The sequence below is a fragment of the Chiloscyllium plagiosum genome, unplaced genomic scaffold, assembly GCF_037043375.1.
Source record: "Chiloscyllium plagiosum isolate Xiang-an unplaced genomic scaffold, Cpla_swu_hap1 HiC_scaffold_46, whole genome shotgun sequence".
In the NCBI taxonomy this organism is placed as follows: Eukaryota; Metazoa; Chordata; class Chondrichthyes; order Orectolobiformes; family Hemiscylliidae; genus Chiloscyllium; species Chiloscyllium plagiosum.
Window position 1 is genome coordinate 5,056,648 of NW_028270184.1, and position 20,116 is coordinate 5,076,763.

Here is a 20,116-nt window from a genome sequence, read left to right on the forward strand (position 1 = left end):
CCACAACTGAAATATTTTTGATTATACATGATGCACCTCTTCCAGTCAGTCCCTTCCCACCAGTAATAACTGCAGATGCAATGTGAACCTTTTGGGGCTATCAGGAAATACGTTAGTTACTGTGCTTATTTGGGTGCTACTATGTTTTTTTTTAACTGGCAAAACTTCAAAAATTGTGCATGTGCAGAACTTTCCATAAGCGCAATGTGAACCTTTTGGGTGTCAGGACACACAGCCCATGATAAATGAGTGATGTTTGGACAACCACAAGCTGCGGGTAGAGTTAGCTCCTTCAGAAGTGATGGAGAAGATTTAGAGAAATATGTGGTCAAGGATTAAAAGAAAAATATATTAAAGAGCTTATTAGTTGCCTCTGATACTGAAGTGACTTCACAATTGGGAGGGTCTAATTACAATGCAAAACATTTATATTAGCAGTTTCTATTAAAGTGAATATTGGAACTTATAATAAATGAATTTGATGAGTTATGCATGGATTTTAGTGTGCTACGTGAAAGATGCAAGTAGTCCGTAATTTTGTTTCAACAAAGAGAGTTGAGTATTATTTTGTTATTTATAAACATAAATTTCTGCCACCTCAGGTGACGTAAATGTAGACGTGCATCTGACATATTCAACATTGAAACCTGACTGAAGAGTGCTTTTCATCAGTGCCTCAAGAGGGCAGCGTATGAGGCTGCAAAAACATGACCTCCTTTCATTTCCAATTATTGGAGAAAACAAATTTTAGAAATGTTCAGGGTTTTGATACCATGAACAGCATCCTCTGTTTCTTTTGGTTTCTCTACAATGTTGTCCTCTCCAGTTGTATTCTTGTCTGAGTGACCATCAGCTACCTTAATTAAGTAACCAGTTACTAAACAGACATTTACATGAATAAGGTACAAATTAGGAGCTGGCATGGTACGGTGGGTCAGTAGTTAGCACTTCTGCCTCACAGGGCCAGACAGGTTCGATTCTACCCTTGAGTGACTGTCTGTGTGGAGTTTGTACATTCTCCTATGTTTGCCTGGGTTTCCTTCAGGTGCTCTGATTTCCTCCCACAATTCAAAAATGTGCAGGTTAATTGCTGATGGTGTCCAGGGATGTGCAGGCTGGGAGAATTAGCCATGGGAAATGCAGGGTTGCAAGGATATGGTAGTAGTGTGGGTCTGCTTTTGGGACAGTTAGTGTGGACTTGAAGGACCAAATGGCCTGTTTCCACACTGCAGGGACTCTATGAGTATGCTATTTGGCACCTCAGTTCTGCTTCATCATTCATTATGATCATGGCTCATCCAACCATGGCCCAACTTTACGTTCCTGCCTCCCTCAAAATGGATCCTCCACTCCACTCGCAATTATATTTAGCTGACTATGTGTGAACAGATTATTCAACTGTGGGAACCAACACGGAAAGCCCCCATCCTGTCCATATGCATTCATCACTCATTTCAATCAGGAGCAGGAACCCTGAATAGTGTTCCTTTCATTACTCAGACACTGAGGCCAACTATAGTGTCCCCTACCTTCAGAATAACCTGCTCAGCACAGTTCAGGATGGAATCTTCACCTTCCTGGTCTGCATTATTCATGAGTAATTGGGAAGTCTGGTCATTACTTATTTCATATTTCAATCCCACATTTCCACCACTTACACCCAAAAATAAAGCTAAAAAAATGCTACTTTGAAACTGTTGGCATATTTGGAGGTACAGTTGTGCAACAGAATGTGCCATGCAGTGTGTCCCACAGAACTAAGGACTTTCAAATATTCTAGACTCACTCTTTCTTGAAACTTGTATGCAGCATAAAAATAGCATCATTCTCTATCTCCAAGTTGTAAATGAAAGCATTAATTAACTATAATGTGACTTTATTCTATAATGCATTGTACATACCAGTATAGCATCTGGACTTGTAGCTTCAGGTCGATCTGGACTCCATGAATAACTTCCCCCAGGAGAAAGCTTTTCTCCTTTTCGATGCAGCTTCAACCCCACAGTGTGTCGGTCCACAGTTTGTAATATTTTCTGTGCTTCTTCGTATCCCATGTCATCAAAGTAGATAGTTGCACTCACAATTTGGTCACCTAAGAAAAAAGGTCATGTTTATACATTTATCCATTGCCTTTCAAATCTCTGAACATTTGAAAGCATTAAGAGACTCCAAGATAAAAGCCAAGCTCAGCCCTGACTCAGAATAGTCAGGAGTAATATGGCTGATTGGGACTAAAACTGCAAAACTGAGTACTGTCTAGTGTGAATCTATGATATACAGAAACAGTTCCTAGTCTGTGCAGCATTAATAATCTCAGTTGAGCTGGCAGAACTAGCTATCATTATTATCACTGCCCCAACCTATACCTTTTTATTATTTGTTCATGGGATGTGGGCATTGCTGACTCAGCTAGCATTTGGTGCCCACCCCTTACTGCCCCTGAGAAAAGCGGTGCATGTGGTCTTCTTGAAGCACTGCAGTCTCTGAGTTGTCAGGGCATCCACAGTGATGTTAGGAAAGGAGTTCTAGAATTTGACTTTGTGACTGTAAAGGAATTGCAATATAGTCCCAAGTCAGCATGATGTATGGCTTGAAGGGGAACTTGCAGCTGGCAGTATTCCCATGTATCTGTTGCCCTTTCTACGTAGTAGAATTCATGGGACTGCAAGGTGGTGTTTGGTACTGTTGGTGAGTTGCAGTATTTGAAACACACTCGTGCCACTGTGAACTCTATTAAATGATTCCAGCTGAAATATGGAGGTATTTCTGGACATTAGTTGAGGATAGAATTGTGGCTTGGTTGTGATGCTGAACAACTTGCCAACACTCATGGACTTAAGTCTTGTTCAACTAGATGAAGTATTACAGACAGCCATTGAAATCTGCACCTAATCAGGAGTCAGAGTGTGCAGAAAACCCAAAGAACTGCAGATGCTGAAAAGCAGAAGCGCAAATAAATTGTGGAAAGTAGAATTAGCAGGTCTCGCTGCATCTGTAGCGAGAAAGCAGAATTAACATTTCAGGTCCAGCGACCCTAAAGAAACCAAGTATTCGTTATCTCATAATGTTGTAGCTTTTGTCAAGAGCAGAGGAAAATTGATACATAATATCAATTATGGCCCAAAACTGACTAATAGGTTCCAAAGTTCCCTAATTGAGTGACCTCAACTGGCTTTTAATTCACAACAATTAAACTTTGCAGTTTTGAATGGACCCAGCTATTGTAGTAAAATAACATATTTCATAATACATAGTTCAACTGTTTTCTCTGTTGGGGTTGGGAAGGACAGGATGCTTTTGAAAATATTACATGGCATTGTAACCTCTCCTTCCCAACCACCCAGTCCAGTTGTACACACCAGGTGGTAAAGACAGTACCAGCATTAATTTAGTGTACATAAATTGGTAATCCTGTGACAGGTACCATACTCTTACATGATTAAAATGACACCTAGAATGTGCCATTACCACATCAAAATGTTCCCCCTTGACCCTCACCCACCCACCCACCCCCACCCAATGTGAGAACTCTCTGCACGTACAACTTACTGTACAGCTTTATAATTAATACAAGGTTTCTCTCGATTATCTTACTTACCTGTGCAAAGGGGTAATTGAAAGGCAGGAGATGCTGTACATTAAAGTTTTGTTTAATTTTTGATCACGGTGGCTCAATGGTTATCACTGCTGCCTCACTGCAACTGGGTTCAATTTCAGTCTCAGGAGACTGTCAGTGTGGAGTTTGCATGTTCTCTTTTTGTCTGCGTGGGTTTCCTCCGGGTGCTCTGGTTTCCTCCCACAATCCAAAGGTGTGCAGATTAGGTGAATTGGCCATGCTAAATTGCCCATAATGTTCAGGGATGTGCATTAGTTAGGGGTAAATGTAGAGTAATAGGGTAGGGAAAATGGGTCTGGGTAGGTTACTCTTTGAAGGGTTTGTGTGGACTTGTTGGGCCAAATAGCCTGTTTCCACACCGTAGGGATTTTATAGACTAATAGTTCTATCCTTACAAAATAGTGCACCGTATAATTTATGGCAAACTTGGTCAAGGGAGATTCCATCAATTCACTTTAAAGTCTGTAGGACTGTACTAAACCCAGAATATTTCCGATAGGTTTCTGATCATGTAGACAATTTTAAAAAGGTGTTTAAACAATCACAGCAAAATCTCCAAGAATGAAGTTAATTAGGTTTGGTTTGGGAAAAAAGTGGGGTTAAGAGGGTCTCTATGTTTAGGAATCAAACCATTTGTTTGAGTGTTCAACTGAAGATCTGCGTCCCCTCAAGAGGGGCCTCTTGGTTTGAGTTCGGTCAAAGGAATCGACAAATGCAGTCTATTCAAAAAGCAAGGTTCATTAGTTTATTAAATTAAGGTAGCTTGACGCAATTCTATCCAGCAACACAGAGATTGAAGCTTCTGTGTTCTGGGGTGAAGTTGCGCAATTACATTTGAAAATTACACATGATTTATGTGTTTTTTAAGAAATAGTTTAGCCTTAATTACAAGAAAGACCAATCACATATAATAAGGTGACATGATTTACAGAAGTTAATCCAATGATATTTCCTGGGAAAGGGTTCTTAATTACAAAAAAAGCCCAATCAACTGTAATATGGTGATATGATTGAAGACAGGCTAATCCAATGGTATTTTCTTTAAGAAGGATATCTAATTTACGTAAATTGTCATGCCATGTATTAGTTCAAGGTTAGTTCAAATGGTCAATTAATGTGTCAGGATTCATCTTATGAAAACGCTATTGTCCTCTTATCTTTGAACTGCAAGTTAATTCTGCAAATCAGCAGTATGTTCAGCAGTATGGTTCACAGGCTATTTTATTCTTTTAAATCGAGAAACCATTTTCTTGTAATAAAAATTGACATATTTTGTTGCCTAAATTCAAATTTTAGATCCTCACAACAACCAGGGTATAGTATGAGCAAGGAACACGAGCAATGCAGAGCCGAACCATACCTTCCTTCATCACTCCGCTCTTTCCTGCTGGAGAATTCTGCACCACGTCCTTGATGAAGATCCCTTCATCACCACCACTTATACTGAACCCATGCGCAGCTGCTCCTGACCAACTTGGGAGCAGCACATCTAAATCATCTTCCTTTTTTGCCATCTGCCAAAATCAGAAACAGTAAAGTATTAGCTGATCCCTCCTCCCTGAGGGAAAGCTAGAAGGTGAGATGTCAGGCTGTCTGAACTGGGCATTACCACTGCTATGTTGATTATGAAAAACAAAGTTCAATGCATTGAAGTGTGGGAAGATTGGATAGAGATAATGCCAATAAATGGTACAAACTTAAAGCAGATGCAAGAGACAAATCTGGTACAGTCTTTTTTTACTTTTGGAGATGGAAAGACACGTTAACAAAATATAAAGCATTGGGCATTCTGAATCAAATTAAGTAAGTAATTGTTAAAATTTATAAAATACCACTTGACCTCAATAGGGTCTTGATTTCTATTCTGGGAACCGCATTTTAGGAAGGATGTGAAGGCTTTGACGAAGGTACAGAAAGTACTTACTGGACCTATTACATTCAGGGCATGGGGTAGTGGGATACATCAGGGCCCAATAATTGGGGACCCACAGGTCTGGAAGGAATGTGCTCAGATCAGGTGTGGGGCCAGGATTTCTGTCCCTGCCCCGATTACTGTTGCCTGGAGAGATTGGTATTAGATAATGTTACATAAATGGTTTCTAATCAAACTTGTAAAAGATATTGAGATATACGTAGGTGGGACTTGAACCCAGGCCTCCTGGCTCAGAAGTAGGGACACTACCATTGTACCACAAGAACCTACTTTGATTATTTTATTGTTGTATTAGCTATGACCTTCAAGTGCCTTGGAACACCAGAGTTCAGTTTTAAAGAATACACTTCTTCCTTATTTTGTATAATTTTACATTCTTGTAGTAAATTTACAAAGCTTACAGTAATGTTTAAGTATGGGGCTAGTTGAAGCACTGGTGTTTCTTTCTAGGTGATGCAGGAGATGTAAAATTTGACCCACTGTCCACAGGGTGCAATTACGGTGTAACAAGTTGAAACAGTTTCAGTTATCGATGTACATATAGGAACGTCAAATAGGAAGACTGGCAATAGGACAAGGCTTTGTAATGAGAAAATACATGCAGGCATTGGAATTTTAAAATATGATAATAGTATCTCAATCTAGTTTTCAGATGGGCTTACTCCACCTTCTGATCTTATGCGTTGTATCAAACTTTTTTTTAAATTGCCCAGCAACAAAAAATACTACCTAACTGGCTTTAAATATTTCTTACCTCTAATCACCCTGGAGGTAAGGAATTCACAGCAATTAGATTTAAGTTTTGAAAAGGGTAGGTTGTTAAAAGCCAAATAAACACCATGTACTTCACATGGAATAATATCCTTAATAAGCTGTGGATCATCGGGGATCTGCTGGTATTTTCTGAACTAAGCAACTACAGAGGAACCTGGATTGTCTGAACGACACGGGCGGGGAGTATTTTGTTCAGATAATTGAAATTTGGAATAATTGAATGCCTAATATCACAGTTTAGCCAAGCATTGGGACCTTGCGATCTTGCCGGATAGTCTGAAATACGGATAATCGAATGCCAGATAATCGAGGTTCCTCTGTACTTGGAATGGGGTGTGTTCACAAACGCATTTGTGTGCCACTGTGTCAATGGGGTTTGAGGGGTAGACAAATGGAAAGAACATACCTTTGTGCAGTTTCTCTGTCTCTGAAAGTATGAAACAAAATCGCTGCCGGTTCTTTGGTTGGTGCAAGGTATATTACTTCACTTTTGTGCTTGCTTCAGGCTCACAGCACTGGAAAAAGAGGAGCAGTCGTCACGATTCAGCAAGTTTCAGGAGATTTATTCCAAGTCCCATGTACCATCTATAAGTCGGATCATTTGTTTTACATTTATATAGGGAAATACCTTTCCACCCAGAAAATGGCAGATGCCTGGAATTCACTGCCCCGTTTGGTGGTTGAGGTGAAAACGTTCAACTCATTGAAACTCAACCTGGGTCTGTAGCTGAAGCACTGTCATGTTCCGGGAAAGTGGAACCAGAACTAAATTAATTAATAGTTGATTAGAATGGGCAGTCAGTTTATTGTTAGTGTTTATTCAGCTGGTCCAGACACGATGGGCTGAATGGTCTCTCTCTGTGCCCTCACATTTCATAGTTGCATGACTCCAGAAAAAATAATTAAGAAAGCTGATGGATTGTCACAACAGTATACCTAATGCAATGAAATGAAAACCACTACCCTTACCAATGACTTGTGACTCTATTCCAGTGCTCCCCAATAGCCTGAGCAGGACATCTGAGAAGATCAATCAATACTTTCCCTGGGGAAAGCTCCTGCATTCAAAGGGTTTCCTAACACTTTAAAAACCTCCCGATCTATCATAAATGATACAGAATTTTCTTAACTGCAAGAAAAAGCTCTGCCTCTTTCAGCAGAATAGATGAGCAAGCATAAATTATGTTACACAAGCTATCAGTTCTGTACCCTGCTGTTTGTCAGATCAATGATGATGCCTGAAATCTTGCTTCTCCCCTGACGTCTTTGTGATTAATTGAGTCAAACAGACCCATTCAATAGATATATCAACAAAGTGTCAATTTTGGCAAGTTTCCTGGAGGGTTTCTCTCCATGAGCCCTTGCAGATTTTCTCATGCTATCTTCCCAAACTCACTTATCACTTCCTACAGGCACCCCGCTGGTTAAATTCCCCAACTCACTATGGGCAGATGTACTGGCCACTGCTAGGACCTCCCAGGATTTCTGGCATTGCCACCATCTTTAAAGACCAGACTTGTACCTGGTCATATGCTGGAGTCCACAGCTGACCTGCACAGTTCCTGTCAACTATGCCAGAATCTGCACTCCTCACTTTTGCCTAACTATCCCAGACGTGTCAGACAAAGGGAAATTGACATCCACTTTGCTGACTTGGGGGTCCTGGTGGAGAGGGGTGCATGGAATCATTGTCCTTGGAATATTCACTGAGATGCTGATGCCCGGTGTCAAGACGGAGGGCTAGAAGAGTAAGCATTGAGCTGGATTTATCAGCTTATCCCTGATTTTCATGTTGAGAATTCTCGCTGTCTAGTTAAATCCAGTGGGTGGGAGGGTGGGAGACTACATATTGATAAGGCAATATTGCATAAAAGTAATGATGTTAGCGTATGCTAATGTATGCAAATAGAACTCTTGTCACTCACTAGCGAGAGCCTCATCTTGCCATTCAACACTTGGAATTGATCGATTATATGAAGTAGGCTTTAGTAGTAGATCTCAAACAAGGCATGACAAAGTCAACTAAGGCTAATTTCTTTACTTGTCATTTTGTTGAATGTGAACATCAAGCAAGGATAGGATAAGACTAGCCTGTAATGGGCACCATGGGGTTTACTGGCCATGCAGAACCAATTTAAACTGTTGGAAAAAGAACCAAAGATGTCATGAGAAAAAGTGCTTCTCTGCAGAATGGTTAGAATATGGATTGCTTTTCTTGGGAGGCATATTGAAAAAGCGGGGAAAAAAAAATTGAAAACAACTAAGGAAATGGTAGGATAGTGGAACTTGGAGGTTACTCTTACAGAGTGCCAACATAGACACTTAGAACAAAATGGCTTTATTCCATGCTGTAACCATTCCTGTGATTCTATTATGATCACTTGTTTGTTCTTCTTCATAAGGAAATGCCATCCATGCAAGGCATGGTAATAGAACAGCAGCCAAGGAAAAGTCCCCCAGCAAGAATTAGTACCTTCAAGAGAAGGAAATGCTTAATATTGACATTGGGAGTTGGACTTAAATGTCCATGCATAGTCTTGTTTTCCTGAGTTCAAACATCCCTTACTTTGATGAGCACAAAAGCTTCAGAAAGAATCCAGACAAGAACAATCTGCTTTGGAAACAGAATTATTTTGCACTGGTTATATTCTGGGGAATTAAAATGCTGGTGTTTTGACAGCTGTGAAGGAAATGTAGCTTTCAAAGGGTCAATTCCAGTTCTATCCAGTGATTATCCAACAATGCTTTCCTCATGCATAACGTGCTGGGGCCAGTCTCCTATTACTGCCAACTTTAAATCAACAACTGCTCTTCTAATTTGACAAAACCCTGCTTTAATCTGATTAAAACCTTTTTTGACTATCACAAACACAAAAGAACAATCTTTCAACAACTTAAGAGTTTGCAACACTGCTTTGAACTCTAAGGTTGCCTCTTATTAGAGTCATAGAGATGTTCATCACAGAAACAGACCCTTCAGTCCAATTTGTCCTATGCCAACCAGATATCCTAAGTTAATCTAGGCCCATTTGTCAGCATTTGGCCAATATCCATCTGAACCCTTCCTATTCAGATACCCATCCAGATACTTTTTAAATGTTGTAATTGTACCAGCGTCCACCTTTACCTCTGGCAGTTCATGCTTCAAAACAGGGACAACTCCCCTGCACTTTTTCTAAATGGTGTTGTGGAATCTTTCACATTCATCAGGCAAGCCAGCATTATCTAGACATATATGAGGAACTGGGGATTCAGGTATTGAAAGATACCCGTGGATTTGTAATTCGCCATGAGACCGGAAAAGAAAACCATTGGATATGAAGCCTTGAAATTAAAATAAATAAAAGCTGAGTCACTCAGAACACCAGCCCAAACATTTTGGGGTTAGAAACTAGAAAGAGAATTAGGCCATTTGATCCTTTGCATCTCCTTTGCTACTTAGTAAGATGATGGCTGATCCTCTAACTTAATGTCGTATTTCCACTTTCACCCATGTTCCTTGATACTTTTAATATCTAAGCATTTATTTTTCTTAGATATATTGTGACCCAGCCCCCAGCCTTCTGTGGTGGTGAGTTCCATAAGTTGACTACCCTCTGAGTGGAAGAATTGTTTCCTCATTTCAGTCCTAAGTGGTATATCCCGTTTCTTGAGACCATGTCCCTTAATTCTAGAGTCCCAAACCGGGAAAACATCCTCCCTACATCTAGTCTCTCTAGCCCTGTGAGAATTTTGTCTGTGTAAAATAAATTGCCTCTCATTCTTCCAAACCCTAATGAATAATAATCAAACAAATTTCTCTTCATTATGACAGTACTGATGTCCCTGCTATCAGCAAAGTGAACCTCTAAGACAAATATATCCTCTCTCAGTTTGGAAAAGTGCTCACAATTCTCCAGATGGAGTCCTACCAACACCCGTTTTTTTTTATTATTTATTCCCAGTATGAGGGTGCCGTTGACTAGGCCAGCATTTATTGCTCATTCCTATTTTCCTAGAAGGCAATTGAGTTAACCAAATTGCTGTTGGTTTGGAGTCACATATAGGCCAGACCAGGTAAGCTTGGCAGTTTCCTTTCCTAAAGGACATTAGTGAACCAGATGAGCTTTTCCAAACAATTGATTTGTAGTCATCATTAGCCAGATATTTGTTGAGCTCACACTTCACCATCTGCAATGGCAGAATTCAAACCGGGGTCCCCAGAGCATTACTTGAGTCGCTAGATTAACAGTCCAGCAATAATACCACCAGGCCATCGGCCGCTCCTTATAACTGTAATATAATTGTAGTAAGACACCCCTACATGTGAACTCCAATCCTCTTGCAATGAAAGGCTATCATACCATTTGCCTTTATGCAAGACTGATTTTTACTCACTCGAAATAGGTTGTGAGGTCACCTGACTAAGTGTGCTTTCTTGCCACTGTCAGTCAGCTGGATGGCTGGAATGATCTGTTCTGCACCTGCTGAGGTTCCCCTGCAGGACTTTCCACCTAAAACTCTCCCTTCAGTGGTAACCCTCAGGTTAAACCCATCATATCTCTCTCTCTCTCTCTTTAACCATTTACTTTTACCATACTGGTCCTCCATTTTGAGTTACACAAGACTAATATATAGAAACTGGTCCAACAGTCCAGTGCAAATCTGAGATAGTGCTGCATAGACAGGAATGCTGTCTTTCAGATGAGGTGTTGAGCACTTGTTCAGATGAAAGAAAAAAAACTTAAGATACTGCTTGAAGAGCAGGATATTTCCACAGGACTCTTCATCAACATTTCTCCCTCAATGAACAATGCCAAAAACATTAACTGGTTACTCACCTCCACAGGAATTGAGCTGTCTGTATTTGTCTGCTGACAGAACAACACTTCTGATGGTTGGTTGTGAAGTGTTTTGAGATGCCACAAAGAGTGTGATTAAATGCTATATCAGCACAGGCTCTGTCTTTATTGCATACGGTTTGCTTGCCCAGCCTTGTAAGTATCCCATCTGCTATGGTAGGATTTCAATCTGTCTGTCCTAGGACTACAAACCCACCCCAAATCACATTCCTACATGGTGACAGAAGCCTGAGAGCGCATTAGTCATGTATCAGCAACAATAGACTATCTCATACAGCATTAAAGCTGAAGCAGTTGTAAAGCACTTGAGTTTCTTCCACCACAAGACATGGCCAAACGCTGTTCTCTGTCGACTCTGGTACAACAGGACTCAGCATGTTCCGCAATCATAATCTGTATACAGTATGACTGAGGGGTATTGAAGCACAGTGAACATAAATATTGGGAAGGATAAGATACTGAAGTTTTCTCTTACACTGAGGTGGGGAGTGGAAATCAGCCAGGTTTCCATGCCTGCTTATTGATCCAGCGACTCAATTTGAAAAGTGATTCAGTGTGGATGCCAGGAATTGACATGAAAAGCAGAATTATCATGCAGTTCAATATATAGATGGAGACGAATGGCCACCCCAAGAGTGGGGAGGGAAGGCAGAGAAAAAAAAATCCAAAGGAACAATAAGACTTTACAGGAAATATTATAGAATTGGGACTTGGTTACCTTTGATTGATATAATACAGCATTATTTGTGTAAGATGGGTGTGAACTGACAACGGCACCACTATACACATAGGAAGCAGTCAGTTCCTGAAACACAGGCTACTCAAACAAAAATGTCTTTGACTGATTAAAGGTAAGCAGAACAGGAATGTAGAGACAGACCTGCGTCAACAGGGGGTGCAAAGCAGAACTAATTAAACAGCAACAATGAGTGAAATCACAAACAATGGCATGGACTTCAGGATATTCTGGTTAAAAGTGAGCAGGTCCAATCACTTCTTCCCATAGATAACTACGCTTTCTGCACCGAAGGGCCCTAGGTTTGAAGCATTGCACTTCTTTGATGTGTTGATTTGGGAATAGTTGGGGTAATGCTCCTGATACTTACTTAAGCTGATGGCCTCTGGAAAATGCAAGGGTATGGACGTCAGGTTAGATGGCATTTTGTGATTCCCCTACCCTCCTCCTTTTACTCAGTGCTGAGGTTGGGAGGGGTATGCAATCTGTCTCTTCCAAGCTCATCCAGTAAAATGGAAAACTCGTGAAAACCTCAAAACCAAGACACTTAAACTCAAAGTTTCTCAGACGAACATTTTCAACCAGAAAATATTATTATGATGTTTATACAGATAGTAAAGGACTAATTTTCAAACTGGGGTTGGGAATTAAATACCAAGATAAATTCCAGATCCCAAACCCATATCTTAGCTGCTGTTTTTGAATGCACACTTAATTGGCAGGAAGTGAGCTTGGCACCCATTTAGAGGCAAGAGTGTGGTGCTGGAAAAGCACAGCCAGTCAGGCAGCACCCGAGGAGCAGGAAAATCAAAGTTTTGAGTCCTCACTTTCACCCATTTAGAGGCGTTAAGCACTTCCAAGAGGTGTGCTGGGGTAGCCACTACCTTACTGGGTAAATCCCTCAAAAGGCTAGGCGTGATGCAATGCAGAACATGTCCACAGATGCCAAGTTATAGTGCATTGCTCACTCAGGCTCCAGTTGGTCTATCAAATATAATTTTAATCACAATAACAAATAAACTTTCTAATAGTAATATGCACCAGCTAGTTTAGATTTGCCAGAAGAAAACATGGAGATTTATACAGTGGACTTGCCCCCTTAACATAACGTTAAAAAACAATGGAGCATGTTAACTGGCCCCAAGAGGATTTCTGGTTCACTCTGATAGATTTCATGCACCCACACAGTCTCCAATGCCACGAATTTGAAATCAAACCCATAACGAATCATTACCCCACAGCCACTTGAAAATCGGATCCAAAATGTGTGACTTTGATATGGGGGCTGAATGAAACCTATACATCCTTGTCCAGTTATCCCGGGCTTTCAAACCTGCAGGACCTAAATACTATACATTGTTTTGACTCCTTGATTTGCTTTTAACTTTGAAATCAATAGAGGGGACGATGAGCATAACAATCTGCTCATCATCATCAATAGCCTTTTGATCACATTTGAGAACTAAAATCAGCCACATGGCATCGAATGATAAACTAAACTGTAATTCCACTAAAATGGACAGAATGAATTATTTTTGAAAATGACTTTGTCTTTATTTGCTAACTTGCTTTCAAACATGCTCTTTGCAAAGAACATGATTTTATGTTCTTTTGCCCCTTCATGCAAAGTCTTCCTTTGCAGGTGAGTCTGGGCAGCCTATTCCATCACACAGGTAGCCCAGTCCCCTCCGTACATTTTGCAACAGGAAATATTGAAGAACAATAGTGTACCCACATGCAGCCTGGTTGACTTTCTGTCTCTCCCTAACTGACTTAAGTCAGGCCATTACCCCACCCCGCCTGAGAGCAGCGTTCAAATCTGGGTTCTCAGCATTAAAACATGTCTAAGGTCCTTATTTGTTTAAAAGGAGTGAACATCAAACCCTCAGTTGACAAAATGTAGACCTGCCCAGGCCTGCACAGTTAGTATGAGACATGGATCAGTTTGCAGGTTTAATCTTTTGTTGTTGTTGCCTATATTGCAACACACCCAGTGCTTTGTTCACACCTGTACTGTCTGCGGGAAACTCTAAGAGTTTTTCAAGCAGGATTTATCACTAGGACTGAAGCACTTAAGTATTCCAAGACCTCAACGTAAAATATTGATTGCATAAACATGATGGTGATTTAAAATCTGTACAGGGTGCAGACCTAAGTATGCAAGGCAATCCCTCAAAATTTCATCCAAGTGTCCATTCCATAAATATGTGTGTGTTGCTACCAATGTTTGGCTGTACACTGAGAATTTGGTTTACCCACTCAGGCTATCAGACAATCTCACCAGTAAAACTGTGGCAATTGCGTCAAGGTCTCATTATGAGACATTATCTTTTTCCTCTGATTGTTTAATAACTGGCAGTATAGATCTTTAAAGAATTTACTGCAAACGGCACAAAGATTGTTTTATTACACAATGGTGTAACTGTAGATAGTCCTTGCAATGATTTAGACATGTTAACCTTTAGGTTTCAACATAATTTACACTGAGTACCTCAGCAAGGGCTGTCACAGCTGTGATTGTCAACCAGCAGCACATTTCAACATGCACTTTCTAACAGATCATATCTACCCTAAGACTCCAACATTGCTGTCAGAATGTGAGATGCTCTTTAGTAGTCCTCTTGCATTTGTAACTCATAAAGTTGTCCACGCTTCCCTCAACTTGCAACCCAGAAAATGTCTTCCCTCTGTCACTTGTCCAAAGACCCAAATGGACTCTTCTACATTCCTTTCGTTTTGCACACATGCTGTATTAAAATTAAGCTTCATTGTCCTGCTATCAGTTCTAAAACCACATTTTGAGATTGTCAGAATTGGGGAACATCTGATGTTATCCATCCAGCCATTCAGCTAAAAAAAAGATAGTCTCAGGGTCCATCAGCATCAACACTGACAAACATCAGGGGTCTCTACTGCTTGGATTGGTAAAGCCAGAATTTATTGCCCATCCCTTGAGACAGTGATAGTGAGCTACCTCTTTGAACCACTGTAGTCCATTTGCTGTAGGTAGACCACAATATACTTCTGAGTCCAGATAGTGAGTGTCTTGGAGGGGAACTTGCAGGTGGTGGTGTTCCTATGTGCCTGTTGCCCTTGTCGTTCTAAATGGAAGTGGTCTTGGGTTTGAAAAATGGGACTTTGGTGATTTTTCATAGTGCATCTTGTAGATGGCATCCTGCTGCTGCTGAGCATTGGTGGTGGAGGGAATGGATGTTTGTGGAGATGTATCCATGTGAGAAGATGTGAGCTCAACCAATCAGACTCATACATAGAAAACAGGCAGGAAGGCTAAAACTATAGCCCAGCAAGGATTCAGTACCTTCGCAGAACAAACAAGATGGTTCCAGAAATGACTCTTATTCCGCCAACAATCTACTGGACCTTCAAACCAAAGCTTGGCATCTCCTGATTGCTATGTCTTGATCTATTTTATGCTGCAAGGCCCTTCGTCTTTCAACAGAGTTTCTCCCTTCTAAACCTACTGTTCCTTCTCTGCAGATTTCAACCCTTACTGACCAGCTTCACATTGCCCTTAGTAGGCATGACAAAGCAAAAGAATATCAACTGGCTGCTTTGTTACCTAGTATCACAAATTAGCACGATCTTGGCTTCGCCTAATGACCCCACCCAACAAACATGCATATTCCTCAATGTAGCTCAATACTATACAGTATCATGTGTGGCTCAGTGATTAGCACTGCTGCCTCACGGGACCTGGGTTCGATTCCTGCCTGTCTGTGTGGAGTTTGCACATTCTCCCCGTGTCTGCATGGGTTTCCTCCGGGTGCCCCGATTTCCTCCCACAATTCAAAGATGTGCAGGTCAGGTCAATTGGCCATGTTAAATTGCCCACAGTGTTAGGTGCATTAGTCAGGAGTGGGTCTGGGCGGGTTTCTTTTCGGAGGGTCAGTGTGGACTTGTTGGGCCGAAGGGCCTGCTTCCACACTGTAGAGAATCTAATCTAATCTAAAGATTACTTATGTTTCTGCTCACTCACAACATGACCGAATGGGTCATATCCATCAGAAATTCCCTTCTCTCTGCTCATCTTTATTAGATTGGAATTTCTTTTCCACCGATGCCTGCAAAGGACAGTAGTCAACAGAAATGGTAACACTCACAATAAAAAAATTGAAGTATCCACGACATTATTAAAACTGCCTACAACGGCCTCCCATCTCTGCCCTACTTCAACTTATGTGCTGCAGGCTCTCACCCATGCTTTCTGACTATTCCAGACAGGGTAGTTGCACCACCATCACCGCCCCCCCCTCCATCTTCCACCCTCCTTAAAATTAAGCTCACCCAAATCTTAGGGTGTAGGTTTGCTCGCTGAGCTGTAGGTTTGATATCCAGACGTTTCATTACCTGGCTAGGTAACATCATCAGTGGCGACCTCCAAGTGAAGCGAAGCTGTTGTCTCCTGCTTTCTATTTATATGTTTGTCCTGGATGGGGTTCCTGGGGTTTGTGGTGATGTCATTTCCTGTTCTTTTTCTGAGGGGTTGATAGATGGTATCTAGATCTATGTGTTTGTTTATGGCGTTGTGGTTGGAGTGCCAGGCCTCTAGGAATTCTCTGGCATGTCTTTGCTTAGCCTGTCCCTATAAATAGAAAGCAGGTGACAACAGCTTCGCTTCACTTGGAGGTCGCCACTGGTGATGTTACCTAGCCAGGTAATGAAACGTCTGGATATCAAACCTACAGCTCAGTGAGCAAACCTACACCCTAAACCTCAACCTGAGCTACAAACCTTCACAAACCTTGCAATCACCCAAAACTCTGTTGGCCCCATGTTAACTCACACAAAATTTTATATATCCATTATTCCAGTAATGACTGATCTACAAGGGCATTCACCAACACCTCAGTTTTAAAGTTTTCACTCTTTCAAACCCCAACATGACCTCAACCCTTGCTGTAGTTGTAACCTCTTTTAGCACTTATAGTTCCTACAAGATACAAAAGCAAAAGAGTAGATTAGATTCCCTACAGTGCGGAAGCTGGCCCATCAAGTCCACACCGACCCTTCGAAGAGTAACCCACCCAGACCCATTCCCCTACTAATGCACCTATCGCTATGGGCAATTTAGCGTGGCCAATTCACCTGACCTGCACATCTTTGATGCTGGAAATCTGAAACCTTCAACAGAACATCTTACAACTAACTATCTATATTTCTATAATTCCATCTTCTTGTGAATCCATGCTTGACCAAAGGGTCTGTTTCCATGCCGTACATCGTGGGCGGCACGGTGGCACAGTGGTTAGCACTGCTGCCTCACAGCGCCAGAGACCCGGGTTCAATTCCCGACTCAGGCGACTGACTGTGTGGAGTTTGCACGTTCTCCCCGTGTCTGCGTGGGTTTCCTCCGGGTGCTCCGGTTTCCTCCCACAGTCCAAAGATGTGCAGGTCAGGTGAATTGGCCATGCTAAATTGCCCGTAGTGTTAGGTAAAGGGGTAAATGTAGGGGAATGGGTGGGTTGCGCTTCGGCGGGTCGGTGTGGACTTGTTGGGCCGAAGGGCCTGTTTCCACACTGTAAGTAATCTAATCTAATCTAATCTCTATGACTCTGTAAAACCTACCTCTTCAACCAAATCTTGGTCACCTGCCTTAATATCTCCTTCTGTGACTGAGTGTCAATCTTTTTTCAAAAACGCTGCTATAAAGTCCTTTTGGACTGAAGTTGTTGATAAACTTCATGTGACTGCACTGTACCTCTGCTAAGAGTCACCCCTCCCAGTAATATGTCACATACTCTACATGTCAAAGGGTTTTAAAAAAAAATAAATATCATAAGCAGTTCCCTCACTTTTCAAGTTTTATGTAACTTATGAACCAATTTCTGGTCCCCGAGATAAATAGAATTTAATTAAAAAGCAGATGATTTGAACCGTTACACAAGAGCTTTGTGTATGTGAGGAAAGCTTGTTTACCACATAACCTCTGGTACTGTCTAAGTATTTAAAAGAAGGATTTGGGAATAAAGCTTCCACAAAGGATGGCAGGAAAGGAACTCCTACAGCAGGGGGAGAAAAGCAAGTGTAGAGATAAAGAGAGAAAAACAGAAACACAACAGTAGCTAGTATGAGAGAGATAAACAGATCACGGATAAACCAACAGTGAATTAAGAGAGAGAGAAAAAAATTCAATAGTTGGAGAATTTTTGAGTTTTGCTGTAAAAGCACATTTTTGTTGAAGCTTTTCATCCTGCACACATCTGGACAATTTGTAAGAATACCAATTCAAGAGGACAAACCAACATTTTCTACGAAATCAGAAGAGAATGTTAACTGGTTGAGAACTGGTTGGTGCAAATGTCATCACGGAAAATGCATGATTCGAAATAAAATGTTGAGTTTTTTTTCGACCTCAAATTGGTATCATTGTGAATGGTCTTGATGAAAGCGAGACAAAAAGTTTGACAAAATGTGTCTTTTTCAGCACCAAATGGCAGCTAGGAAAACATGGATATATGGACAAAGTGAAAGAAAACAGGAACAGAAAAACAGATAGCCAAACAGAATGGTGTGAAAGATAAACAGACATCAGGACAGACAGTGAAGACAGAATTAAATTAGACAGAATAACAAGAGGTGATAAAAAGTGTGAGAAAAGGGAATCCTTTAAGAGTCACTTGTTGAATGAGACTGGAACTGTTAAATAGCAAGGAGAGTCAGAGACAGTAATGAGGGGTCAGAGAACCAGTGGTGAAGATGGGAATTAGACATACTGGCTGAGATAAAGCAGTTCTCTGCCAAACCAGCACCTTCATCCCCACCCCAACTCACCTACTGTGTTCTATGCTACTTTCTCCCCATCCCCACCCTCCTCTCATTTATCTCTCCACCCTTCAGGCACTCTGCCTGTATTCCTGAAGAAGGGCTTTTGCCCGAAACATCGAGTTTACTGCTCCTCGGATGCTGCCTGACCTGCTGTGCTTTTCCAGCACCAGTCTAATCCAGAATCTTGTTTCCAGCATCTGCAGTCATTGTTTTTACCCAGCCCTATATCCACAACAGGCTGACAAACAAGCATCCCTATGAATGTGGGCAGGTCTGACGAACTGATAAATCATCGGAATTAGTTTCAGGGTCTCATTATTCCAATTAATCTCACATGTCCCAGAAAAATGCCCACATTAGCTTCTGTTGGGGTAATGCTGAGGCCAGCCTGTCAGGTTTTAGATCTGGAAAAGTCAGTTGGACAACAACAGGATTAATCGGACGGAACCCTCTTTTGTTAGCTGTCAATTCATTGAATTTAATTTGCTTTATTTTGTTCAGTGCTTTCTTTTCTGAACAGGATATGGATCAGCCATGACCCTGAGTCCAATAGAATTTGACACACAGCAGTCCATCACTGCTTCACCTATTAGCTGTTCTCCCCACCCCCCACGGCCCCCGACCCAAAATTGCAGCTCCCACATCTGGCAAGCAGTCCCTCACCTATTATTCTTAGAGTCCTAGGTGATGAGTTGCATAGATTTTACAGTTGTGCGAGTATCACTTACACACCAACCCTATCCTCAGCTTGAGATTCACACATTTGGTCCATCCTCCTAAATCCATTTGTCTCACCATACCCTTCAAGTAGGCAAAGTCTTTTCCCTGGGTCGGGGAGTCCAGAACTAGAGGGCATAAGTTTGGGGTGAGAGGGGAAAGATATAAAAGAGACCTAAGGGGCAACTTTTCACACAGAGGGTAGTACATGTATGGAATGAGCTGCCAGAGGACGTGGTGGAGGCTGGTACAATTGCAACATTTAAGAGGCATTTGGATGGGTATATGAATAGGAAGGGTTTGGAGGGATATGGGCCGGGTGCTGGCAGGTGGGACTAGATTGGGTTGAGATATCTGGTCAGCATGGTCGGGTTGGAACGAAGGGTCTGTTTCCACGCTGTACATCTCTATGACTCTAAGTATTAATCCACGTTCACAAACATCCCTGGATTGTGCATCTATCACTGCTTCTTACTAGACATTCCATACCCTAGCATTATCCTGCCGAAACAAAACCTAACCTCTCCCTTCATTGTTCAGAAGATGGTGTTAAATTTTTGTTCTCTGCTTACTAAATAAAATAGATTTCCACTAGTTACTTCAGCTAAGACACCACTATTCTGAATACCTTCAGTAAGACACCTTCTGCAACTTTACCTCCAAACCACACAACATCCTGACTTGGAACTGCATTGGCTCTGAGTCTAGGAAAG

The 20,116-nt window shown here is 41.4% G+C and overlaps 1 protein-coding gene across 4 annotated transcripts in view; it reads right to left on the reverse strand.

The window, feature by feature from the left end:
• The window catches only part of ahnak (AHNAK nucleoprotein), a 55,901-nt gene that overhangs the window by 20,062 nt on the left and 15,723 nt on the right, over nucleotides 1-20,116 (reverse strand). For all 4 annotated transcript variants that reach the window (XM_087983812.1, XM_087983813.1, XM_087983814.1 and 1 more), the window contains exons 2-4: nucleotides 6,730-6,838; nucleotides 4,977-5,130; nucleotides 1,902-2,092 (exon numbers count right to left, since the gene is read on the reverse strand). In XM_087983812.1, coding sequence (XP_087839938.1) covers nucleotides 1,902-2,092; nucleotides 4,977-5,130 — 345 coding nt within the window. In that variant the 5' untranslated portion in view covers nucleotides 6,730-6,838. The remainder of the gene's footprint in view (nucleotides 1-1,901; nucleotides 2,093-4,976; nucleotides 5,131-6,729; nucleotides 6,839-20,116) is intronic.